The 24,278-nt window shown below is 47.1% G+C and overlaps 1 protein-coding gene across 5 annotated transcripts in view; it reads left to right on the top strand.

Moving 5' to 3' along the window:
* The window catches only part of STK4 (serine/threonine kinase 4), a 95,404-nt gene extending 71,126 nt beyond the window's left edge, over positions 1-24,278 (top strand). For 3 of the 5 annotated variants that reach the window (XM_032350558.1, XM_032350561.1, XM_032350562.1), the window contains one exon: positions 20,195-24,278. In XM_032350558.1, coding sequence (XP_032206449.1) covers positions 20,195-20,353 — 159 coding nt within the window. In that variant the 3' untranslated portion in view covers positions 20,354-24,278. Of the gene's footprint in view, positions 1-6,340; positions 6,414-8,410; positions 8,487-20,194 lie in introns of those variants that run through there. The other 2 variants (XM_032350559.1, XM_032350560.1) reach the window with 2 other exon arrangements.

The following is a 24,278-nucleotide window of genomic DNA, read 5'->3' as shown; positions in this document are numbered from 1 at the left end:
CCTTACCTGAGAAGGAACGTGCTGCGCCTGTGCCCGCCTGTGCGCTCACCACCTCTCCTTCCATCTCCGTTTGGTTCCCGTGGAAGATGAAGACCTCACAGAAGGCCTCGTCTTTACTCCCTGACTGCTGCCCCCTCCTCCCCGTCCCCTTATTTCCTTCCCCTTCCCTTCTCTGTGCTCTGGGCCCCGGCCTGTTGGACAAGGCTGGGTGGCTCGTCACCCCGAGGAAAGCTCAGTGTGACCGCAGAGGCCTTGTCAGGTTTCTGGTGGGCACGATGGTCTCCGGGACCTCTCGGAGCTGCTCTGGTGCCGTAGGTGCCTTTCCAGGAAGGGGAGCCTCCCCGGCTGCCCTCACAGCAGCCCTGAGCAGCCGTGCTCACCCCTGGCCGTGGTTCCCAGCCAGCCCTGGCCAGGTGGGGGGTCCAAGCGAGGGAGAGCCAGTGTGGCCCTGCGCAGATGTGTTTACCGTTGGAATTAGGGACACAGGCGGGAGCGCTCTGGTCCGCCACAGAACATACCACTTCCTGTTTGCTGTTTCATACCTGGCCTGCCGAGCTTATTTTTATCACCTCTGCCATTCCTTGAAAACATTTGCTTTTGTGACCTCCAATTTAACTAATCCCCAAATCATGGACAGTTAGATGGCCTCCAGCTTTTTAATATCAAACGTTGCTTTAGTAAACATCTTCCCATGATATGCACGGCCGTATAATTAATTCCTGCAAGTAGAATGCTTGGGCCAAACTCTATAAATTTGAAATTATGATACATATTGTTAGATTTCCCTGTTGTTTTTGGTGCCTGAAGTGCCAGTTTGTGTTATTTATGTAATTACTAATGGCATTCTTGTTTTCCTTATTAATTTCAAAGTAAGGTTATGGGCCTTGTATATAGGTTATGGGCCTATATATAAAGATACTTTCCTTGTTTTCTTTTTTCTTTCTCCAGATTTTTATTTAAATTCCAGTTAACATACAGTGTAATATTAGTTTCAGGTATAGAAATTTAGGGATTCATCACTTCCGTATAGCAGGTAGTGGTCAGGACAGGGGCCCTCTTTAATTCCTGTCAACTGTTTCCCCCACCTGCCACCTTCCTTGCAGTAACCCTCAGTTTGTTCCCTATAGTTAAGTGTCTGTTTCTTGGCTTGCCTTTCCCTTTTCTTTTTTTCATGTTCATTTGTTTTCTTTCTTAAATTACACATAGGAGTGAAAGCATATGGTATTTTTCTTTCTCTGACTTATTTTCTTAACATAGTATAGTCTGACTCCATCCATGTGGCTGGAAATGGCGAGATTTCTGTTTTTTTCATGCCTAAGTAATATTCCACTGTGTGTGTGTATATTATATGTATATATACATATATGTAAAATTTGGTGTGTTTTGATTTAGCAGCTTTTCCTTTGTGGCTTCTGGAATTTTATGTCGTGTTTAGAAGTTCCTCACATCCATCCCAGGCTTATTAAAATGGTAACCCTTACTTTGTTTTAGAATGTGTACTTTTTTTCTTTTTCCCTATTTATGGTTTGCAAGCGTAGGGTAGCAATCCACCTGCATATTTTTCTAATCTGCTAGCCAGTTTTCCCAACAACCAACAATTTTTAATATACATGGTGAATTTGGAATTACTAAATCTTAATGGCTTCCATCTAAAAGTGTTTGTTTTTACAGATAGACATTTTCCCTTTAAAACTCTGAGTTTCAGTATTTTTCTGCTGTGAAAACCTCTAGGAAGGAGCTGTGAACAGAACACCATATTGGTTTTGGCATTCACTTTAATGCATCCGAAATAAGCTGATTCTACAGAATTTGATCCAGAGTACTTCTGTGTCCTGTTGTTTTTTGCCAAGCAAAATTGATTATTTCTACCCACAAGGCCTTCAGTGTTGGACTGAGGAAAGAGTCAGGGGTCCTCCTGAGCTGGTTGTGGTTATATAATTTGGCATCAAGTATACAATGCTTATTTTTCTCGTAAGTTTCTATTCTCTAGCCTCCACTGATCAATGCCTCTTATTGCTGAGGAGGTTTTTGGAAGGAAGGGCAAATTCAGATCCTGTTTATTCAAGCTCTACTAATTGTATCTTTCAGATGCTTTTTTTTTTTTTTCTCTCCTTGGCAGTTTGATGACTAGATATCAGAAGTCTTTCTTTGACAGTTAGCCCTAGCTCTCTCTTGTACTGTGGGCTTTAGCTGTAGGTTGGACTTGTTGTGCTGGTGTATTTCGCCTACAGTGATGGGTCACTCTGTCACATAGATTTTCCTCATGGCTTTCATTAGAGGTGCTTTCAGTAGTTTAAGAATTTACTTGAGTGTCTGAGTAACTGACCAGATTCCTCTTTTGTAGTCATATTCTCCTAAATTATTGTAATTTCTCTTTTTAAAATTTCTTTATTTTTTATTATTTTTTATTTTTTAAATATTTTATTTATTTTTTTGACAGAGGGAGACATATTGAGAGAGGGAACCCAAGCAGGGAGAGTGGCAGAGGGAGAAGCAGGCTTCCCGCTGAGCAGAGAGCCTGATGCTGGGCTTGATCCCAGGACTCTGGGATCATGACCTGAGCCGAAGGCAGATACTTAACAACTGAGCCACCCAGGCGCCTCTGTAATTTCTTTTAGAGAAGATTTTATCGTCGATGCTTGGTTTTAGGTTCAGATTGCAGGCAGGGAGGCAGAGGCTGTGACTGTGGTTGACAGGCGGTATACATAAGTGATTGAAACCACCAGAGTCAGTCATTCAGGCTTCATAGCCCATCTTTGCACCTGTTATGTCCCTCGGCTAACTCAATTTCCGTACCTTCAAAAATGGATAAAAGTCACACCTGTCTCTGTTGTGGGACTGTTGTGAATATCATGTGAGATAATACGTACAAAGCATTTAGGACGGTACCAGGCCCACAGGAAGCACTCAATAAATGTTATTTTTTTGTCATCTGTTCGAGTGTTGCTCTGTCCTCCTGAGATGTTGCAATGCTCTTTTTCTCCCCCCTCGTAGTGTAAAAAGAATACATGCCTATTACAGAGAGTTTAGAAATTGAAGAAAGGCTTAGGGAAGACAATTTCTCCTGTGGTTCCACAATGCCCGGTAAGGATCAGTTTACATTTTAACCTCACTGCTCCCGGGCTTTTATACTTGCATATTGTTTTTCGTAGCTGAGATCGTTCTCTATGTGTAATATGGTATTTGTTTTTTTTTTCTCTTAACTATTTTTTCTCTCATCATTAAAAACATTTATGAAATCATCACTTTTTTTTCCCCAAAGATTTTTTTTTTTTACTTTGACAGACAGAGATCACAAGTAGGCAGAGAGAGAGGGGGAAGCAGGCTCCCTGCTGAGCAGAGAGCCCAACAAGGGGCTCGATCCCAGGACCCTGAGATCATGACCTGAGCCAGAGGCAGAGGCTTTAACCCACTGAGCCACCCAGGTGCCCCTGAAATCATCACTTTTGATGATTACATGATATTCCCTTACAGTGTATTATTTTGTTGAGTAAATCATTCTCTGTTTATTTGGCATTTGGTATTTGCAACTTTTTTGGTTAGAATTAGGTTGCTTTTAGGCCATTCTACCTTGTGAAGCCTCGGGTTCTTGCTGTCAGTGACAGGTTTAGGAGTTGGGGCTTTGTGTTTGCTTCTGTTGTTTTGTCTATTGGCTGTGTGAGTTCAGGCAGCATTTGAAACATGAGACCTTGTGCCCTCAGACTCTTGCCTTTCTGTTCTGGAGTATTTCCATATTTGTTTGCTTTTTAATTTTTTTGTGTGTGTGTGTGAGTTTCTTTCAATAATCATGTGCAGAAGAAAAGATGAATGGAGACCATGGTTAGTATTGTGGCCTCTGTCTACATTACTGTGTGGCTATCCCGGAGCTAGCCAGGATAAACACCAGTTGCATGTTAATGGATCTTTACTGGGTAATCATACTGAGCAGTTTCTAGTAATAAGACTATCCTAAATCGTTCTTGACAAGGTATACTATTTTTGTTTCAAATTTCTCATTTTTCTTGTAAAGCTGGATTTAAAGTATGTTAAGGCTGAATTCATTTGTACTTGGGAATATAATGAGATCTTGTACTTTCTACTTTCAGAAAACCAGCCAAGAACAGCAGTCTGAGAAAGAAGTATGCATCCAGCATTGCCAGGGAAACCTGCTGTTTAGATATGCTTTCTGAGAAAGCACATGGCAAATGAATGTCGTCTTTGTCTCAAGTCACAGCAGCCTGGTTCTGCTGGTGACTCTCACCGGCTGATTTGAGCTTAGTCGGTCACTGAGCACAAGACCTAAATGTTGGTTTTGTGACCCCAGGAGGCTGCTTCAACAGTATCAGCCAGTGTGACCTTGACACTGTTTTTCATTTCCTTTGTTTGGCCTTGAGGCTGCTTGATCTGTGACCTCTAGGCAGCTTGCTTCTTTTAAAGCTCATCCTTCATGACCATTTCTTTTCAGCTGTTAAAATATAGGACGATTTTTATCTCAACCCATGGTGAGCCAGAGTGCAGACCGCGGCTGTTGCGAGTTTTGGTAGTGGTAGTATGAACAGTGAAAAGAAAGACTTGAGATGGAAGTAGCTTGGTGGCGGGAGATCAGAAATGGATCCTAAGGTCCACATAGTCTCCTGGCCCCTTCAACCCTGAGCTCGCTTCCCTGTGGCTTCACTAGAAGCAAGGTGACAGGCGGTCTCCGCCTCCGAGTCATCGTCTCTCAAAAAGCTGTTCTGACGCAGCCTTAGTTGAGAATGATGGGTTATCTGAGGCAAGCGGGTCCTTTCAGGGCACGTGTGCCAGCTCCTGCCAACAAGAGGCACCGTCCGGCCTTTTCTCGACCAGGTCCAGTCATTTCTGAGAGGAGGGGGGTTCCACAATTGGGATGTAGTCCAGATGACTGCTCCAAAGCTCTGCCTGAAGATACTGTGTTTTTTTAAATTTTGCCCAAGATCTCTCCCCAGGGAACCTCTACCCATGTGTTTATTTTGATTGTTTCTCACAGAGACTGACAGTTGGGATTATCTTGGCTGTTTCCATCTTACAGGTAGAGAGAGTAAGAAAGTCTCTTGCTTTTAACCACTTAGTATTATGGTGACTCGACTTGAGAAAACCTTGCCAGTCTTATGCTGACTCATTATTTCCAAGGCCAGTGAGGGAATCTTGGGTGTTCTCTGTATTCAGTGTTGCTTTGATGATAGCTGTGTGCTTTGTTCTCTCTCTAATCCAGACTGTGATGGGAAAAGGACCTGCCCAATAGCAGATATTGGGTGATGCTCCATTAAGAGTACAGCCTAGCATCCGACAGAACCAGATTCTGTTTCGGTCTCTGCCCCTTACTGACTTAATTAATGTCAAATTATGGAATTCTGCAAGCATCAAATTCCCCATCTATAGAACGGGTCAATAATTATAGCTGTAGACTTAGTTACGATCAAATGAGATTGTAATATGGAAAGAGTGATTAATGTAATGACCAGCTAATAACAGTTAGTAAATATGTTTTCAAATGCTAACTTGAATTACTGTTGCGTTATTGTTACCGTGGTCACTATGCAGCAAGGTCCTAAATCCCGCACTGTCCACCAGGTGGCGCTGTCGGGGCTGCTGCTGCTGCTGCTGCTGCTGCTGCTGCTGCTGCTGCTGCTGCTGCTCCCTGCCCTGCCCTACCTTCCCTGATGCTCTCTTGGCTCACTGGGAAGAGCAGTGTTAGCATTCTGAGGAAGGGAGGTAGGCATACAAACAGTATCTCTGGCCCCTGGAGGGCTCCCCTTCTTTCCTAGGAGAAGTCTTGGGAAGCACCTCTGTGGTTGCCTTGTGGCCAGAACTGCAAGTTCTGGGAACGAGCGTGTTTGTCCTGCACATAGGGAAGCACCTTGGTGCAGGAATGGCGCCGTTGGGTCTGTTTGTAAAGACTGTTTCATCTTCGGTGGCTCTTCCATTTCTATGTACGTGGTGAGCAGTCCGGCTCCTCCTACTCTGTCCCTGCAGTCCAGATTGCTTAGTCGATGGTCCTTATGGTTTTATTCCAGATAAATCTAGTTGCTGTTTTTTTCCTCCTAGAAATCTTCATTTCATCTAAGTTTTAAAATTTTTTGGCATAAAGTTTTGGAAGTTAAAATTTGCAGTATCTGTAATTCCAACTTGCTTTTCCTTCCCAGATTTGTTTCTCCTTCTTTTTTAGAAATCAGACTCATCAGAGGTTTTCTTTGTTGTTGTTGTTGTTGTTAGTCATTTGAAAGGACCACCTTTTGGTTTTATTGATCCTTGCCATTGCGCATTGGCTTTAGAATTCATGAATTTATGTTCTTACCTTTATCTGCTTTCTGTGGGTTTATTCTGGGTGTTTTTTCTTCGTTAGTTGGACAGTTAAGTTTGTCAATTGTCGGTCATCTCTCTCTTCTAATATCTGCATATAAGGCTATAAAATCCCCGTTAGGTATTACTTTAAATACCTTCCACAGTTTTTGATGTGTAGTTTTTTGTTTTGTAAAGGCAGGTTTATTGAGGTTTCACTTACATACCACAGAATTTGCTCCTTTTTAAGTGTACAGTTAGATGAGTTTTAACAGATGGATACAGTTGTAAAAACATCAACATAATGAAGATCTAGAACATTTCTATCACCTTGAAAAGTTCCCCCAAGCTTCGGGTTTTGTCCCAGCAATCTCCTTTCCTATGACGCCATGTGAATGGAATCATACAGAGTATCACCTTTTGTGTTTGGCCCTGCCATTTAGCATGTTGTTGTGAGGTCCATCCGTGTTGTTGGTGTATATGGACTGGTGCCTTCTGATTGCAGCGGGGTTGTCATTGTGTAGCTGTACCACACTGTGTCTTTCTGTTCACCAGTAATGTGGTTTTCAGGGGGAGCCAGTCAGAGTATTTTAATTCTGCACTCAGGCTGTAAATACACCAGACTATTCTGGATTTGAGGTTGTCTGGGCATTTTTTACATTTAAATTTTTATTTGGGGTTTGGCATTTTGGAAGTTTTTCCATTAGTGGGCAAGCATGTGCTCATGTGTACTCACTTCTGCCCTTCCTCCCTGTAGCAGTCTGGGGCCAGTCGGGAGACAGAAACCACAAAGTGAGTTAAACAAGGGCAGTTTAATACAGGGACTTGCTGCCTACGATAAAAGGGTAACTGTAAGATCTAGGGAAACTGTGTGCTTCCCTGGGGCTGAGGGAGCATGCCCAAGGGAGGATGAACGACCAGAGGTTCCGGGTTCTGTAGAGAAAGCTGACTTCAGCCCATGGCGTAACAGAGAGTCCGGGTTCTGTAGAGAAAGCTGACTTCAGCCCATGGCGTAACAGAGAGTCCGGGTTCTGTAGAGAAAGCTGACTTCAGCCCATGGCGTAACAGAGGTTCCGGGTTCTGTAGAGAAAGCTGACTTCAGCCCATGACGTAACAGAGAGTCCGGGTTCTGTAGAGAAAGCTGACTTCAGCCCATGGCGTAACAGAGAGTCCGGGTTCTGTAGAGAAAGCTGACTTCAGCCCATGACGTAACAGAGAGTCCGGGTTCTGTAGAGAAAGCTGACTTCAGCCCATGGCGTAACAGAGAGTCCGGGTTCTGTAGAGAAAGCTGACTTCAGCCCATGACGTAACAGAGAGTCCGAGTTCTGTAGAGAAAGCTGACTTCAGCCCATGACGTAACAGAGAGTCCGGGTTCTGTAGAGAAAGCTGACTTCAGCCCATGGCGTAACAGAGAGTCCGGGTTCTGTAGAGAAAGCTGACTTCAGCCCATGGCGTAACAGAGAGTCCGGGTTCTGTAGAGAAAGCTGACTTCAGCCCATGGCGTAACAGAGAGTCCGGGTTCTGTAGAGAAAGCTGACTTCAGCCCATGGCGTAACAGAGAGTCCGGGTTCTGTAGAGAAAGCTGACTTCAGCCCATGGCGTAACAGAGAGTCCGGGTTCTGTAGAGAAAGCTGACTTCAGCCCATGACGTAACAGAGGTTCCGGGTTCTGTAGAGAAAGCTGACTTCAGCCCATGACGTAACAGAGGTTCCGGGTTCTGTAGAGAAAGCTGACTTCAGCCCATGACGTAACAGAGAGTCCGGGTTCTGTAGAGAAAGCTGACTTCAGCCCATGGCGTAACAGAGAGTCCGGGTTCTGTAGAGAAAGCTGACTTCAGCCCATGACGTAACAGAGAGTCCGGGTTCTGTAGAGAAAGCTGACTTCAGCCCATGGCGTAACAGAGAGTCCGGGTTCTGTAGAGAAAGCTGACTTCAGCCCATGGCGTAACAGAGAGTCCAGGTCCTGTAGAGAAAGCTGACTTCAGCCCATGGCGTAACAGAGAGGCTAGACCAGAGCCGGCCCGGGAGTTCTGGGCCAGCCGTAGACTTCCCTCTGCAGGTCAGGTGAGGAGGAGCAGATCTGGAGCCAGTAACATGGGTGAGCAAAGGAGGTGTGGGTGCTGGTCGGGGGCAAGAGACCTTCAGAGCCTGGGAGCCAAGCTGGGGCTCTGGTGTCCATGTCAACATGGCTGCTGAAAGGTTAGGGCCAAGCCAAGGCTTCGAGTCTCAGAGAAACTAGGTTCTGGGCTGTCACTGGGCCACACTTCACCAGCTGTCCTCACATCCATACTACCAGCCCCTGTGCCCGAGACTCAAGGGAGCCTCTTCCTCCCTGCACGGTCCCTCCAGCCTCTCTGCTGAGAAAACTGAATGTCACACATCCTTCAGAGAACTGCCTCAAGTGCCATCATTCACCTCAGAGCGTTTATCATAGAGAAAGTGCATTCGGAGCCGAGAGGCAGTAAATTGGGGACCGATGACCTCCCTCTGTTCTTTCTCCGAGAAATGCCCTCAGATCAAAAGCGGTACTACCCGCGAGCTCGTGCTGTCCACAGACACTTCATGAGGGGACAGGGATTTATGAAAATCAGAACTTACAAAGAATAGGTTTGTAGACACATGCAAATCTCACATTCATCATGATCTGTTGCCACACACGTCATGCTGCCGTCCCTGTCCCCACCGTTCCTGCTCAGGAGAGACTTGACTGTTCTGTCAGACCTCGGGGTGGAGGCAGTTTCTTTCTTCATGCTGCTTGCTCAGTATAGAAAACATTTAGGATACAAATTTCGAAGAAAGTTTCATACCAGAAAAGCTAAGTGTTGTTTTGTTGTTGTTGTTGTTGTTTTTAAAGCTAAGTGTTTTTAACTCTCAGCTTAGATGAGCTAATACTAGGAATTTGGTGCTCATCCTTTCTGAAACAAAAAACTAGGACACGTGGTCTTTACAAAGAATTTTTTCTGGTTTGTGAATTTTCACACATGTGAAAAATATTATCATGGCATAAATTAAAGCACATTTGATTATCCATACCCAACTAAACACTTGTTGAAAAGAATAAAGGGCCGTCTCACAATACCAAGAACATACACATACTAATGCTTTTATAGCATAAGGAATAAAGCCATCTTTTGTAGATAGTCTTAAATCAGAAAAATAAAAGAAAAAATGATAAAAATTCCTATTTAGCAGTTATGTGTTTTTGCATAATTGAAAGTCTTACGGGCACCCCCCACACACACACACACACCCCCACAGCTCTGACCTTATGTTTCTGACACTGCAGGGGGCTCAGTTTCCCAAGACTTGATGGTCATTACAGAAGGATTGGGACATGCTTTGCAGGTAGAACTAGTCTGCTTTTCTTACAGAATTCTTTTTTCCCCTGCGAAGGATATTGAGAGACTCTTTCTTTGTGGGTATTTAGGTTGTAAATCTCTGACACTTCATTACGTGGGAATACCCAGCAGTAGGGCTCGCAGAGGTTTTATATACTTTCCAGAAATTAAGCACTGTTCCCTTACAAGTTTGCCCACATCAGAAAGTCCAAATTGTAAAAATTCAGGCCTGCAAAATAGCTTACTCAGAGAGCTTTGCTGCATTCTCGACTAGTTTTCTGTAAACATTTCATTCTTTAGGTGTATTTAAATTGGACCTTCTTTAGTCTGAGATACCTTTCAAGACTGCCTTTATTAAATGAAGTGAGATCAATTTGTATTTTAGCTTTTATTTTGCTTGGGATTCTTTGGGCTTCTTTCATTTGGCAAGATGAGAGAAAGAGGCCTGGCCTGTTTGTTATCTTGGAAATTTCCAGCCCATGAAAGCATACAGAGGCCCAGCTTGCCGGGATTCTTAGGTGACTAGCTAGCTCTTTTCCTGAATTATTAAGCTACCTTAAAACAGCAGCTTGGCGCAGTTTGTGTTTTAGGTTTTCATATCTTTTGAAAGATTAATATCCTCACAAGAATGATGATAGGTTGGATGTCTCCTTTCAGTGCTTTCTGGTGGCAGGAGCATCACACTCTGCTCTATTCTTGTACTCCACCTTCTTTAGACAGCTTCCATTATTCCAGATTTGGTGTTCACTAACTTCCTGAAAGCTTTCCTCCCACAATTTAGCTTCCTTCAGTGTGAAATTTATAAACCAACATAGAGCTGCTCTTAAAAGAATTTTTCTTAAAAAGCTATCATAGGCAACCAAGAGTAGAGTTCATTTTTATGTCCATTTTTCCTTGTAGATTTTTTGCAGTCATAACACTGGATATGCTGTTCCTTTTGGTTTTGGCATGCATGGGTCAGTTTGGAGTGATTGACCCTCATCTTATTTAACAATCATATATTATACTCTTAGGTTTATTTTTTGATTACGTATTTCCAAAGCTTCTTGAGGGAACTGGAAAAAAGTATCATTTTCAAATAAAGATTAGGGATATGTTTCTTTATTAAATATTTATTGAGAACTCTTTTCTGCTGGCCTGACTCTCTGAAAAGATATTAGAGGTGCTTCTTGCTCTTAAATAGCTCCCACTTTAGGGAAAGGAAAAGGTAATTGGTGAGAGGAAGAATTAGAGCGTGTGCTGGACCAGAAGGTTGAACGGGCATTCCCTAAACTGAGGACAGGATTATATTCAGCAGATGCCTGGAGTTGTGAAAAAATACGGCGCTTGAGGAATTTTGAGTAGCCAGTAGTAATACTGACAGATGAACCCCTAAGGCCTCTCATGTACTCATTTTATTAGTCTCCGGTATCTCAGGTGCACTAGATACTTGAAATAACAAGATTTGCAGGTCATTCAGAAAAAATTCTACAATTCTGTCTTCGTTCTGAATTAGAGTGAGTGCTCCTTCTTTTAATATACTGTAAATATATATTAAAAAAGGGCAAGATCTTCCTCCCAGAGATGACCACAAGGTTTCTTCCTTCCCTCAATTCCTGTAGCGCACGCTTCCTCCACATGAGGGTGGCTCACGCTTTGCAGTCGGACGTGCTGGGACTCATAGCCTAATCCCAGCACTTACACTTACTGGCCTTGGGACCATGAGCAAATTCCCATATTTCTCTAAGCCTCAGTTTCCGCCTCTCTCAAGAGGGATATACTCCCACTCATTTCGTGGACCATTCTGCAGATTATGCGCAATAATGCACGCAAAGTGCTGAGCCGGTAGCACTCAACTCAGGGTGGCTCCGATCACAGTCGTGAGTCATGGGACACTGTGGCTTAGCTTGTTTCGTGACTTAACCAGCCTCGTTTAGCTCCCCATGTATTGTACAGGATCCTGCTCTATACTTTCTGCGCCATCCACAGTTGTACTCACCCCCCACCTCCGCCGACCCGCCCCCTGCCCCAGCCAGGCCTGGCAGGGGTGTCTGACAGCGAGCAGGTACTCCCTACGTCTTTGTAACTAAAGATGCAATGCCAGGTAGCAGCCATGCAGTGCCTCTTAAGATCCATTATACTTCAGTATTTGGGGTATGAAAGTTCCTTATGGGTTCTTGCTGTGGAAAGCTAAAGGCATGATGGTAGGGAAAAAATCTGATTCTGGTCAAAACTTTTTTTACCTTTGACCAAAGACTGTTATAAAACTCACAGAACAAAAACAAAACAACAAAATCAGGAGCATTATGATTTTCAGAGTGAGTTGTGAAAGTTCATGCCTGAGCAGAGTTGGAGTAAATTCTAGGCATTTTGTAAAAGCCCTACTTCAGAAATTAATTTTGTCATGTAAATCAAGGGATTATTTTTGATAAATCACAAAAAACTAACAATAGGCAAGTAATAAACTTTATATTATACTGAAACCCCATCATTAAAAAAAGCACTTTGCCTTTTGGGCTTTTGTGTGTGCCATTTATCAGATGGCATCCATCGTACGCAGACACACGTGTGGTGGGCGCTGCGCCTCTGGGCGAGGGGCTCCCTGGGTGCAGCCTTCAGGCTGTTGGAAGCCAGTCTCGTGGCCCACGTCAGAGCTTGTGTCATTCCATCAGGAGCCTGCCTCGAGCCAAATTTCTTTGTCTTACCCCGGCTTACGGACTGTGTTTCATTCCAGTCTTCTTGGTTAATATCTGCAGCCCTGCTTTCTTTGGTTGGAATTCCGAGAACAGGTCCATGGATTGATTTGAAGTCCTCATAAGCGCAAAGTGGGATTGAAGTAATCATTGGTACTAGGTTTTGCGTCAGGAAGATTTTACGAGGGGCTGGTAGAAGCGTAATTCGGCGTGACCATAATTTGAATCAGAGGAAATTTCCCGTTAAACTTCTCACAGGATTCATTTAAGCAGCAGGATGTGTTGAAATCGAACGGCCTTATACCGACCTCGCCCACACGGCTTTACGTGGCTGTCCGCTTGCTTGCTTGACTACCTTCTCACTCATCTGCTGGGAGATGACTGCAGCCCCTGAGAATCTGATTCGAGTCACCTCTCCACAGTCTCGGATCCACTCCTGGGTAGAGACAGGTTCACATCAAGAAAGGAGAAGTATTTCTTTCTTCCTTCCTTCCTTTCTTTCTTTCTTTTTCTTCCTTTCTTTCTTTCTTTAAGATTTTATTTATTTATTTGACAGACAGAGACCACAAGTAGGTAGAGAGGCAGGCAGGGCGGGGGGGGGGGGGAGCAGGCTCCCCGCTGAGCGGAGAGCCTGATGCGGGGCTCGATCCAGGACCCTGAGATCATGACCTGAGCCAAAGGCAGAGGCTTAACCCACTGAGCCACCCAGGCGCCCCAAGAAGAAGTATTTCTGATGGAGCCAAATCAGTGCCCTGGATGCTTCTGACTGACCCTGGTCTGTCTTCTCTTGCACCTTTGCTGAGCCTCTAGTGGCTGGCGTCGAAGGTACGGGATGGCATGTTGGTGGCATCCTTCGACTATCAAGCTTCCTTGTCATCTTGCCAGATTCCAAAGGCGTGTGTGCTTTCCTCGTTCTGGGCCACCGTAAAACCATCACCTGTGACAGGGCACCAGCCTGACTCACCTGTCCAGAAGGGATGATGTGTCTGAGAAATCCGGTTGTGATACTGGATGCAGAATTATAAGTACGCAAGGGTAGTGTGTGCAGAATTGAAGCTTGTCCTTAAACACTTTGACAAGTCTCTCAGGTGGTTTTCTGGGGATACTGCATGACTCTGTTTATATAGTAGACTTCTCAGGTGAGTTTCCAGCGGCAAAGGAGCAGAACTTTGAACCCTGTACCCAGATACGGGCCAGACCCATTTGTTCACGATGGGCCTTGTTACTGGGGTGGGATGAAACTCTGCTCTACATTTTAATGTGTTTAGTTCAGCTTAACTCTGCTCGTGCAAGACAGGCTGTCACTCTGATTCCCTTGAGTTATCGCATGCTTAAGCCAGATCTCGGCTGTTCTCTAGGCTGGTTGACACAGTGTAATTCAGAGTTTCAGAGTTGCTAAGGCTATTTGAGAAGAAAGCAGTTTCCATCAGCCTTCTCTATGCATGTATCCATGTATTTATAACGCTGGGAATCTGAGGATTTTGCTCTGGTCTGGCCTGGAGGAAACAAGCCAGATGCATCGGATTTGGGGTATCTCCAACAGAGCTCACTAGAGGCCCCTCTGTGTGTGTCCTGCACCATATTGAGAGCTTATCAGGTCAGTTCTTAGAGCAACAGAGCTACTGTTTATATTACTTGCACATTTTCCCCAAAAGGGTTTATTTATTTATTTTTTAAAGATTTTATTTATTTGACAGAGAGAAACACAGTGAGGGGGGAACACAAGCAGGGGGAGTGGGAGAGGGAGAAGCCCACTTCCTGTTGAACAGGGAGCCCGATGCAGGGCTCAATCTCAGGAACCTGGGATCAAGACCTGAGCCCAAAGCAGACGCTTAACGACTGAGTTTCCACCCAGGCACCCCTGTATTACTTACGCATTTCCCCCATTTTCCAAAAAAGAACTTAATGTGGTAGCTCCCAAGGGCAGAGCTCCCATGGGACCCGGGCCCACATGACCCAGAGCCAGCACTCTTACCCTGAAACTTCACTGCTTCCTCGGCACATGCTGCCTTTTACATTCGTGTTGCCCAGCTGCGTTCCTGGCCCAGTAGAGCTGCCGGGAAGGTTGGTTGATTCAATCTGAATGCTGTCCGGCAGCCTTGGATGGGGTCACCGCCCCTCAGCAGCGGTGCCTGGCACCTAGTTGGCCCTTGCATAGTTTTACTTGAGGAAAGGTAGTGAGGGAGACAGTGTTATTCCCATTTTATGGTTGAGAAAACCTGATCCCAGAGAAGTCAGGCGACTTGCCTGAAGTCACCCATCATCACTAGTGGTGGCACTTTTGAAATCAAGGGCCATCTGATGTATTTAATGTCAGCCAAATTTGTAATTCTTCTGGTCTTCCTGTGTGTTTCACTAACATGGGCCTATTTCCAGAAACCCCTGGGGGTCGTGCTTACGGTTTTTCCAGTTCTTTGCTGTATCAACTTTGGGCAGATTGCTTGCCTACTCTGCTCCTCGTTGACCTCATTTGTAAAAGGAGGAATATCAGGTGGGTTAATCTGTGCAGACACCTGCTTAGCTCAGTGCCGAGCGCATGCGTACGCTCAGGTAATGAACGTTTGGCCCCGTGTCTAAGTGTAGAATCCGGTAGTAGGACAGCGTCGTATCCAGTGCAACAGGGTGAGGCTGGGGTTCAGACTAAGCTAGTGCCCACCTGAGGATACAGTGCGTGTCCAGAGAGCACAGCCTTGAAGAGGACACTCGCCTGCACGTGCGCCGTTGCCTTTGCGTGCTCAGACAGCAGACGGGGTGCAGGGTGATGGTGAGCGGAGTCGAGGTGTTCGTGAGACAGTGGTGAGGCGCATCCAGATTCCGGGCCTGTCCGTGTCCGTTTAGTCCAGACTGATGTGTTTATTAGCGTCTGAGTGGCCAGCGGATTCTAAATAACCATGGTTAAGAGGCTTATTTTAGTTTCTCCTCCCTTCTGTGACCTCTCTTAGGAAGAGCACAGAAAATCGCCGGGCTTGGTCCGTTCTCTTCGGCCCAGCGCACCTTCTTTAAGGAGCCTATAGCTCTGGACTTGGCCTTTGTCTTGTCCAGAAGGATCACGTCGTCTTCTTTTGATCATCTCGTTCTTTCCAGAGTAGTAGTTCTCTTTCATTGCAACAAAAAATCAAAGTGGACGTGCCTGGGAGGGATGACTAAGCTGGGGTCGGAGACCTGCTCCTTACCAGTCAGTATCAAACACAGAAATGGGAATCGAGGGAGAAGAGACTTCCTTTGATTTCAGGAGAATGTTGAGAGGAATAGAAACTCTCTGAGGGCAGGACTCACTTCCTGGGTCCCCTCTGCATCTCACCCGGAGCCCTGTTGCACGCGGTGGTGCTCAGGAAGCTTGCTCCTTGGTTTCCGTGGCTTCCATTATTATTTGGCTGGGAACAAAGGGCGGTTTATTCTTTCCCTCAACCAGTTTAACACATAGTGTAGTGAACAAGACAAAGTCACTGCCCTCGTAGAACTTTCGTCCTAGTAAGAGACACAGCAAGTAAAAGAAAAGTCAAAATGATTGATTACAAGGTGCTGCGATCATTTTGAAGGAAGTAGACTAGGGGCTGAGAGAACAAGGCATGGAGGGGAGGCGACCTTTCTAGAGAAGATGCTCAGGGAGGGCTTGCTCAGATTCTCTGAGGAGCTGCCCTGTGAACTAAGTCCTAAAGGATAAGGAAGAACTGGGGACGAACCATCCAGGCAAGGATCATCACTGTGTAGCCACTAAAGCCAGAAAGAGTGGTGTGTTTGAGGATTTGAAGTAAAGGGTGGCTACAGGGTCCTGAGCAAAGGGGACAGTGGCAGGTGATGAAGTTCGTGGGGACAGTGGGACCAGAGATGGAGGGCCTCCGTAGCCCTGCTACATTATTGGATTTTAGTCTAAGTGCAGCAGGAAACAGGGGGATGTGATCTGGTTCGTTTCTGTATTTTTAATTATGCTTGTGGCTGTGAGATGCTGGCAGCCTGGACTGAAGGGTTGGATTCGAGTTATGTCCATGTTTTAGAGATGTGGGCAGGGGTGGTGAGGGGAAGGAAGAATCAGGGATGATTCTGGGCACCTGGTGGAATGGCGGTACCCCTCCTGAGATGGGGCAGACTGGATGTGAGAACTGGTTTGGGGGTGAGGGAATGGATTAAGGTGCTGGATTTCCATGAGCTGATCCAGGGCCCCCGTGTGCAGTAGGATCTGCCCCTGGATGTATGAGCCTGGTGTGCAGAGGAGAATGCTGCTCTGGAGCTATACTGTGTGGGAGTCGTGGCACAGAGAGGATGTGTAAATGCCCGGGGGCAGATAAGGTCCTGAAAGGTGGTACTTCCTGCTGCCACCGTAAACAGCTCAACTCCCTGCACATTTGCTCCTTCAGAAAGCTGGCTCGCAGAACCGGAGCACCCCAGGTGCTCCACTGCAAGGTAACCATTTGAAATATATTTATGCTCCCAAGGACCAGGAAGGTGAGATGCTACTTTTAGCACCACAGAACCATTCTCTGAGCTTGTTTACAGAAAAATCCATATCTGGAGTGTGACCGACGCATTAGCGGTGACTGGCTGTGTCCTAATGGGCCAGGTGTAACATAAGCCCAGAGCCTTAGAGCAAGTAAAGTAGTTTGAAGGTGGCGGAGGTACAGCAAGGCTGCTCGTTGTTGCCTCCAGATTAGATCAAGGGCGGAAGGGCTGCAAGGAAATTGGACACCTAGAAGCCTACCGGAGACAGGCAGCAATTACTTTATGAGAGTTTGGCTGTGAGGAAAACAAGGAGGTTGTAGAATGATGGTCATCAGACTTGAGGAATTACAAGAAACACTCGAGTAGCTTCTTTAGCAAGCAGAATCCTCACCTCCCGAAGAGTGAGTGTGAGTGAGTCGCTCGTGACTTCTAACCTTTAACTGGTGATTCCGATGCTCACGATCCATGGGTCCTACAGAGAGAAACACTGGGTCTCAGAAGACCTGAGGTCATCTTGGCAGCCCGCTAAGGGTGGCAGCCGGAGGTGGGGGTGGGGATGGGCGCGGAGGCCTGGCGGGCAGGGGGGGCTTGTCTGAAGCTGCAGAACAAGCCCGAGAGCCAGGGCCGCTCCCCTGCCCTTGATGTCTTCATCTTGCAGTGACGCTTCGTCCCGATGGAAGGTGAAGGGGCCTCCCAACTCCCAGCTCCCCTCCCTTCGCTGGGGTTTTCTTTCCTTTCCCCGGCACCCTCTCCTGTAAGAGTAACCTTCTGATTTACCGAGTTCATTCTCCGGTGTCTGTCTCGCCTCCTAAAATGCAAGCTTCACAAGGGCAGTGATATTTGGTTTTTGGTTCTCTCATCCTGGGTGCCTTAGGCAGCGCCTGGCCCATGGTAGGTGTTCAGTGCATATTTGACGGGTGTGCGGATGAAAAATATTTTGTTAAACTATAAATAAGTTAACAGATGTTGTAGGAAAATGCCGGCCCTTACACATTGTTAGCCCAAAATAGAGTAGAGTATTTTCTTTTTTACTTGTGTGATTCTGGCTTGGATCAGAACAGTATGTTTATGGGAGATTCATTAGAGACTTTTCAAAATATTAATAATAACAGCAGTAGTAATGACAGCAACAATAGCAGGTATTAGTAACTGTGGTGGTGAGTCCGGCTTATGGAATACTTACTGTCTGCGAAATGCATACCCCATGAAGTTCTGCGCTGAAAACATCACACCCGTTACCCCACCTGGTCCTCGTGAGAGCCGAGAATGGCGGAACCAGGGTCTCTTCTCCAGAGGAGGACACGAGGCTCAGAGGTGAAGTCACTCATCCAGGGTCGCACAGCCACTAGAGACATACCATCTGGGATCTTAAAGATTAATACCTCAACTCCCAGTAACACTCGGTGTTAGGTTTGGGGCAATTTCTTTTTGGAGGAGGAACTGAAAAGGCTAAAAATGAGGCGAGCATTGCTCTTTGGAGAGTTCCCAGCCCAGAACACCCTCCAGCTGGTCTGAAACCCAGGCTGGAAAGGAGATGTGGTTTTACGGGTGCAGCTTTCCAGCATCCCACCCCCTCGGCTCTGCATTCCCACATCACAAAGAGCCTTTCGTCTTGAACTGTTGGGCTTTTCTTGCTTCTCAGACCACCTCCCTGAAGCAGGCCAAGGCAAATTCCTGCGGCGGCGACGGGGCACTGAACCATCCCTGGGGAGGCCACAGTAGCCCTTCCCCTCGGTCGCACCCCGCCCTGGAGAGGAAGGGCAGACAGAGGCTCCTTCACCCGCTTCCCACACCACTTCCCTGCTGAGGCCTCAGGAAGGGGCCGGGGGACACAGTGACTCCATAAATGTCTCTCCAAAGATGTGAGTGGGCCTTTGAGTTCTTGGAACACTGCACCTATTAGACTGGTTTAAGCTCACAGAGTTAATCACCACCTGCCGTGGACAAGGGCGGCTTTCATTCCCACCCCTGCCAGCCAGGACGGGCCTTGCTCGGACTCAGTGACACTCCATACATGGCGGCGAAACCCCTCGCCCCACAGCAGCAGTCACTGGGTGAACACAAGCACACCCCTGGGCTCTGGTAAAGAGAGAGGCTCGTGACCTGCGCTGCCATCTTTCAGCACACGCTGCAGCAGGCGTGTGCCAGCATCTCGATGGCCACGATCTCATTTAATTCTCATGATGAGCCCCGAGAGGCAGGGTTGTCGCACTTCCATAGTGGAGGACAGCCTGAAGAGACGGGTGACTTGCCAGAGTCTCCTAGCGCTTGCAAGAGGCAGAGCCGTGTTTTCATTACAGATTGAGTCGGTTCTCAAACCTGGGCTTTGCGCGTCTGCTCGTCTGTGATTCCAGTTAGGGGCAAGAACTCTGGAGCCTCACCACCTGGGTCTGAACAGTGATCCTGCCACTTTCTAGCCAGGAGACACTGGGCAGGTTACTTCCCCGCCCTCTTCCTTGTTCCTCTGAAACAGAGATAATAATATATACAAATCATAGGGTTGTTGCCAGGATTAAATGGATGGATGTGTGTAGAGCATAGAGTATCCGGCACACAGAAAGCACTGTGTAAGTGCTGGCTCTTAGTTTATGCATCATGTCCTGCTGTTCCCCCTGGATGATGGAAACTTAATCGCAGAGGTTTCCAACTGTCCCTCCCACTCCCCACCCAAGGCTTATGTCTCGTTCTCGAGATGCTTGTGTAGGTAACGCGTACAAGCACTTCCGGGGTGCCTGGTGTATGGTTAGCACCTGGAAAGTGTTAGTGATGACCAATGTTGCCATACCTAAGTCACTGGGGTCGGTGCGGGGGGGGACAGCATCTGATCCTCAGTGAGCATCCACTCTCCCTGGCGTGGGACCCAGACAGAGATACGGTCACCATCCAGAGGCTCGTCTCCCGGGTAGGACAAGAACTAGGGGCAAGCATTATTTTGCGTACACCAAGAGGCTGTTACTTTTTTAAAAAATATTTTGTTTATTTATTTGACAGAGAGAGATCACAAGTAGGCAGAGAGGCAGGCAGAGAGAGAGAGAGGAGGAAGCAGGCTCCCTGCGGAGCAGAGAGCCCAATGTAGGACTCGATCTTGGGATCCTGAGATCACGACCTCAGCCGAAGGCAGAGGCCAAACGTACTAAGCCACCCAGGCGCCCCATGGCTGTTACTTTAATGCCCTAACAATGCATTGATAACGTAATTCACTGAAAGGGTAGGAGAGATGAAAATATTACTGGTTAAGTTCTTGGTCAAGGTAGAGTAAATCAGAGAAATTAGCGCTTAGAACTTGTCCAGGGATAAATTGTGTCCAAAGAGCTTGGGGCGTACCATTTGCGAATGAATTGTCACTTTCCAACCGCCGCCAGCCCAGGCTCTGGGAAGACCCTTCCCTTCCGGGTGCCCAGACAGCTTGAGCTTCTCGGCTGTTCTGTGCTGACCTGGGCTTTGTCGTGACCATCCTTTCCACTTCTTCTAGCTTAAGAGTTGGACAGTGGAGGACCTTCAGAAGAGGCTCCTGGCCCTCGACCCCATGATGGAGCAAGAGATTGAAGAGATCCGACAGAAGTACCAGTCCAAGAGGCAGCCTATCCTGGACGCCATTGAGGCTAAGAAACGGCGGCAACAAAACTTCTGAGGGAGGGAGGCCCGGCATGCCTGCCCGCACCCCAGCTTCGGTGACCTCGGGCCGCTCGCCGCTCGGGCTCGCCCGCCGACGCTTCTGCCCCGTCCCTCCACAGCACCTTCACCTTCGTGAACTCAGGACGTGCGCCGGTGGGAAGGGCTGTCTGCCGTCAGCGTGCTGCCTCGCGTATGTATTTAAATTGGTCAGTTAGAGTATCTCAAAGGATTTGTATCGGCGCTTTTAAACTCAGAGTTTTAAACCCCAGGAACAGAGACTCCAGGATGTGATAGTGGGGAAAGTGTTACATGTGGTCTTGACTTTCTTCTCCCAATAGCTTTCAATTGTTCTTTCTGGAAGACTTTTTAAAAATATATAAATATGCACATATATATAAATTATAACTGGATTCCCCACCGAGTGTGGTGGCATCTCTGTACAGGTACAGTTTTAAACAGTTGGCCTCTTTTCTGTAAGATTATGGTACTGTGGGACAGGAGGGCAGGGGACGCCGGGAGGCTGTCGGGGTCACTCCGCTCCCAGGACCCACGCTCACCCTTCTGCAGGGCTGCATTTAAAAATTTAGGTTTAGGCCAGTTCTTCCCCAGGATTTCAGCCTTGTGTGGGTCATCTCTCGCTTCTGGAGCTGTGGACCACGTCCAAGGGACAGCCTTGAGAGTCTGTGTTTACTTCTTGAGTCCCAGGAGAAGCCTGGCATCCTCTTTGCAAACGGCCCCTTGTGGCTTCAATGCCTTTCATCCATCTGCACTCTCCCGACCGCCTCGAGCCACAGCACAGATACTGCCCAGTGCCTTAAGAGGAGACGTGACCCAGTGCGGGGACGGGCCTGCCAGGACCTCTCCACACACACGGGGCTGTGTGCAGTCCGCAGAGGGGAAGTTGTGTCCAGAGTCCTCGCTGTTCATGCGAAGATCGCACGGGGCACCTTGCTCCACGTTCCTCACAGACAGGGGTAGGGGGCATTGTTTTTGTGACCACATTCCAGTATGCGACTGTTTTCCTTTTTATTTTATTGCTGAGGGGTCTGGAAAGGATACATGAATATCAGACTGAGACCTGTTCCCCAGGAGAGCTCTGTCCGGGCCCATGTAATGCCAGGGCTGGACGGACCCCAGGCATCGTCTGGCCTGACTGAGGCTCGGAGAGGGGAAGTGACAGGGTGACCAGATCACAAAGCAAATTGAAGTAAGAGGTGGGATGAGACCATCGCTCCTCACTCCTGGGCCACTGATCCAAGCGTTCCCTTTCCCAGGGGGAGAAACCGGTGTCAGTTTGGGTTAAGTTGTCCCGGGGCACCCTACCAAGGGCGACTTGCTCGTACTTGGTCTCAGCAGTGGGTGACTGGCTAAGATGGGCCCCCAGGGAAAGCCAGGCGGTTCGGGCTCGACCAGTCCGTGACTCTGCAGCCTCTGCCGGACAGCAGTCTGCACCACGCAGGTGATCTGGGCCTCGAGCAGATCAGAGGGCTTCACAAAAACACAGCACTGAGCCATCCCTCTGTAGCACTGGCTCGAGGCCACGTGGCGTGTAGTCACACGGCAAAGAGGAGACAGCAAAGAAAGGCTTATGTCTGCTTATTTTTTAATGTCTCTTCGCCTCAGGTGGGGAGCTCTGACTGGGCTGCACCTAAAGATAGTGTAATTTGACTCCATAATTGCTTTTGCTTCCCAAACCTAGGAATCAATGGAATGGCAGGGAATGCTCCTCTCTCTCCGCTGGCCAGATCCTGGTCTTTGCAATTAAAGCCAGTTTTTAAAAATGTAAGAGGCCGTGGTTGGTCCGCAGGGTTTGGCCAGTTAGGCAGTTATGTGGCAGCTACAGAGAACAGAGGATCCCACTAGAAGGATCGACGGCAGCTAGCATTCACTGACCACTTAGTATATGCCCGGCACTGAGCTGGGTCGGTGCGCTTTTTATAGATGTCCGATCCAAACCTCACCACAACTCCGTAAGCTAAGTACTTGATCTCCGCCCCACAGGTGAAGGAGTAAGTTCAGAGAGAAAAAGGCAATGTGTCCCCCGGAGCTGTAGGGCTAGTGAGTGGCAGAATCAGGATTCATGGCATCACCATGTGCGGCCAGTATTTACAGGGAAGAGGAAAATCACAAATCCTTAAAATGAAGTGACTACCTTTTCTTGCACAGAAGAGAGAACTCCAACTGGCAGTTTTAGGTTGGGAAATGGCTGAGTTAGTTGTCAAGTCTGACAGCCAAGTGAGTCCCACCAACCTCAGCACGGAGCGAGTATTCCCCCACACCATCTGCTGTGCTCGCGAGCAGGCCTGCCTCAGCCTCTTCCATTTTAGAAAGGACTTTGCACTTGGCCAGACAGGATGGGAAGTGCCCATTTCTTCCTTCCTAAGCTAGAGCCAAGTAAAAGTTTTTCCCCCGTAAATATTCTTGGGTCATGAATCTTGATCCGGACTTGATTCTGTTCCAGGCCTGTGTGCGCCCGCCCATGCGGGCCCAGCACAGAACACCGCTCCCCAGTCTCACTGGACAGGGCCTCTGGCCAGGAGTCCATTTCTTTGGCGCAGGTCCATTTCCTGACACAGTGCCTTTGCGTCCTGGTGATGGACAAGCAGAGGGGCGAGTCTCGTTGTCTTTCCCGGGAGCACTGGCTTCCGGAGAAGTCCGAGAGCTCTCCTTGAGCCTTGAGCTTCAGCATCTGCGACTTGAGCTCCCGGGGAACCCTGTGGCCCTCACCTCTTCTCTCCTTCTAAGAAACAATGACCCACACCTAATTGTGTCTTTTAAAAAATCTCAGATTCTCTAAGGATATCTTGATTGCTTCCTCATCAGTAATTCCGAAGCAGATTTCTATTTTTCTTTTTCCTTTGTCCTTTCTCCCAAGCACCAGCTGGATGGATGGACAGATAGATGGATGGATGGATGGATGGATGGATGTTTGGCTGGCTGGCTGGCTGGCTAGACAGACAGATGGATAGATAGGACCAGTACACTGAAGTGATTTAAGAGCTATAGCTTTGAGTCCTTGACACTGTATATTCTGACCCAGGAAACAATTCTTTAGCAGCTGCCAGATGCCAGAGACTTATTGTACCACTAAATTTCAATAGCTCTTACCAATAGCAGAAATGAGAGCAGTGACATCACTCTAGCTCCTACAGATATTAAAAGGCTAAGAACAATGTCATGAAGAACTCTGTGCTAATAAATTGAGCAACTTAAACAAAATGGACAGATTCCCTGAAAGATACAAAACACCAAAGTTCACTCCATAGATAATTTGAATCTCCCTCTATTCAAACTTAATAGCTCTGGGACATCTAGGTATTATGGTCCTCCTTTTACAGAGAAGGAAACTGAGGCTCAGAGAGGCGAAGTCTGTTGCTCAAGGTCGTGCAGCTAAAATACGGCAGAGCTTGGATTCCAGGGCAGGTCTTCTGATTCTGATGCTAGTGCCCTTCCCAGCAGATACCACGTTGCCTCTTAAGATCGCAGCTCCTCAGCCTCCCACCCCGTCCTTCCTTACACACTGTGTGTTTTCATCAGGGTTATATTCACTGTATTTAGATTCTGTGTTCTTTTTTGTGTTTGGGGAAAAAAAAAATCTCTTCCACCAGCTTGCACTCGAACCAACTTGGAAAAAGCTTAAATGCTATTGCTGATGTACAACTTAAAAATGTGAAGTTTGTAGCTTTAACTTTTTGTAATGAAAACTAATAACACTGGCTGAAGTGCTGACTTGAAATGCTATTTTATAAAGTTTGGATGTAAATAATCCATCAAGGTCAGCAGTTTGTATATGTCTGAGAGATGGCTTCCTCCCTGCACCCCCCCCCCCCTTTTTTAAATCCGAGGTGCTTCCGGTGTGCTTTTATGTTAGAATTTGTTGTTCTCCCTACTTCGTACACATTGCCACCTTTGTTTTAAATAAACTGTCCTTTGGAACACAA

This window comes from Mustela erminea, chromosome 7 (genome assembly GCF_009829155.1).
Source record: "Mustela erminea isolate mMusErm1 chromosome 7, mMusErm1.Pri, whole genome shotgun sequence".
Lineage (NCBI taxonomy): Eukaryota > Metazoa > Chordata > Mammalia > Carnivora > Mustelidae > Mustela > Mustela erminea.
This window is presented reverse-complemented; position numbering and strand designations above follow the sequence as displayed.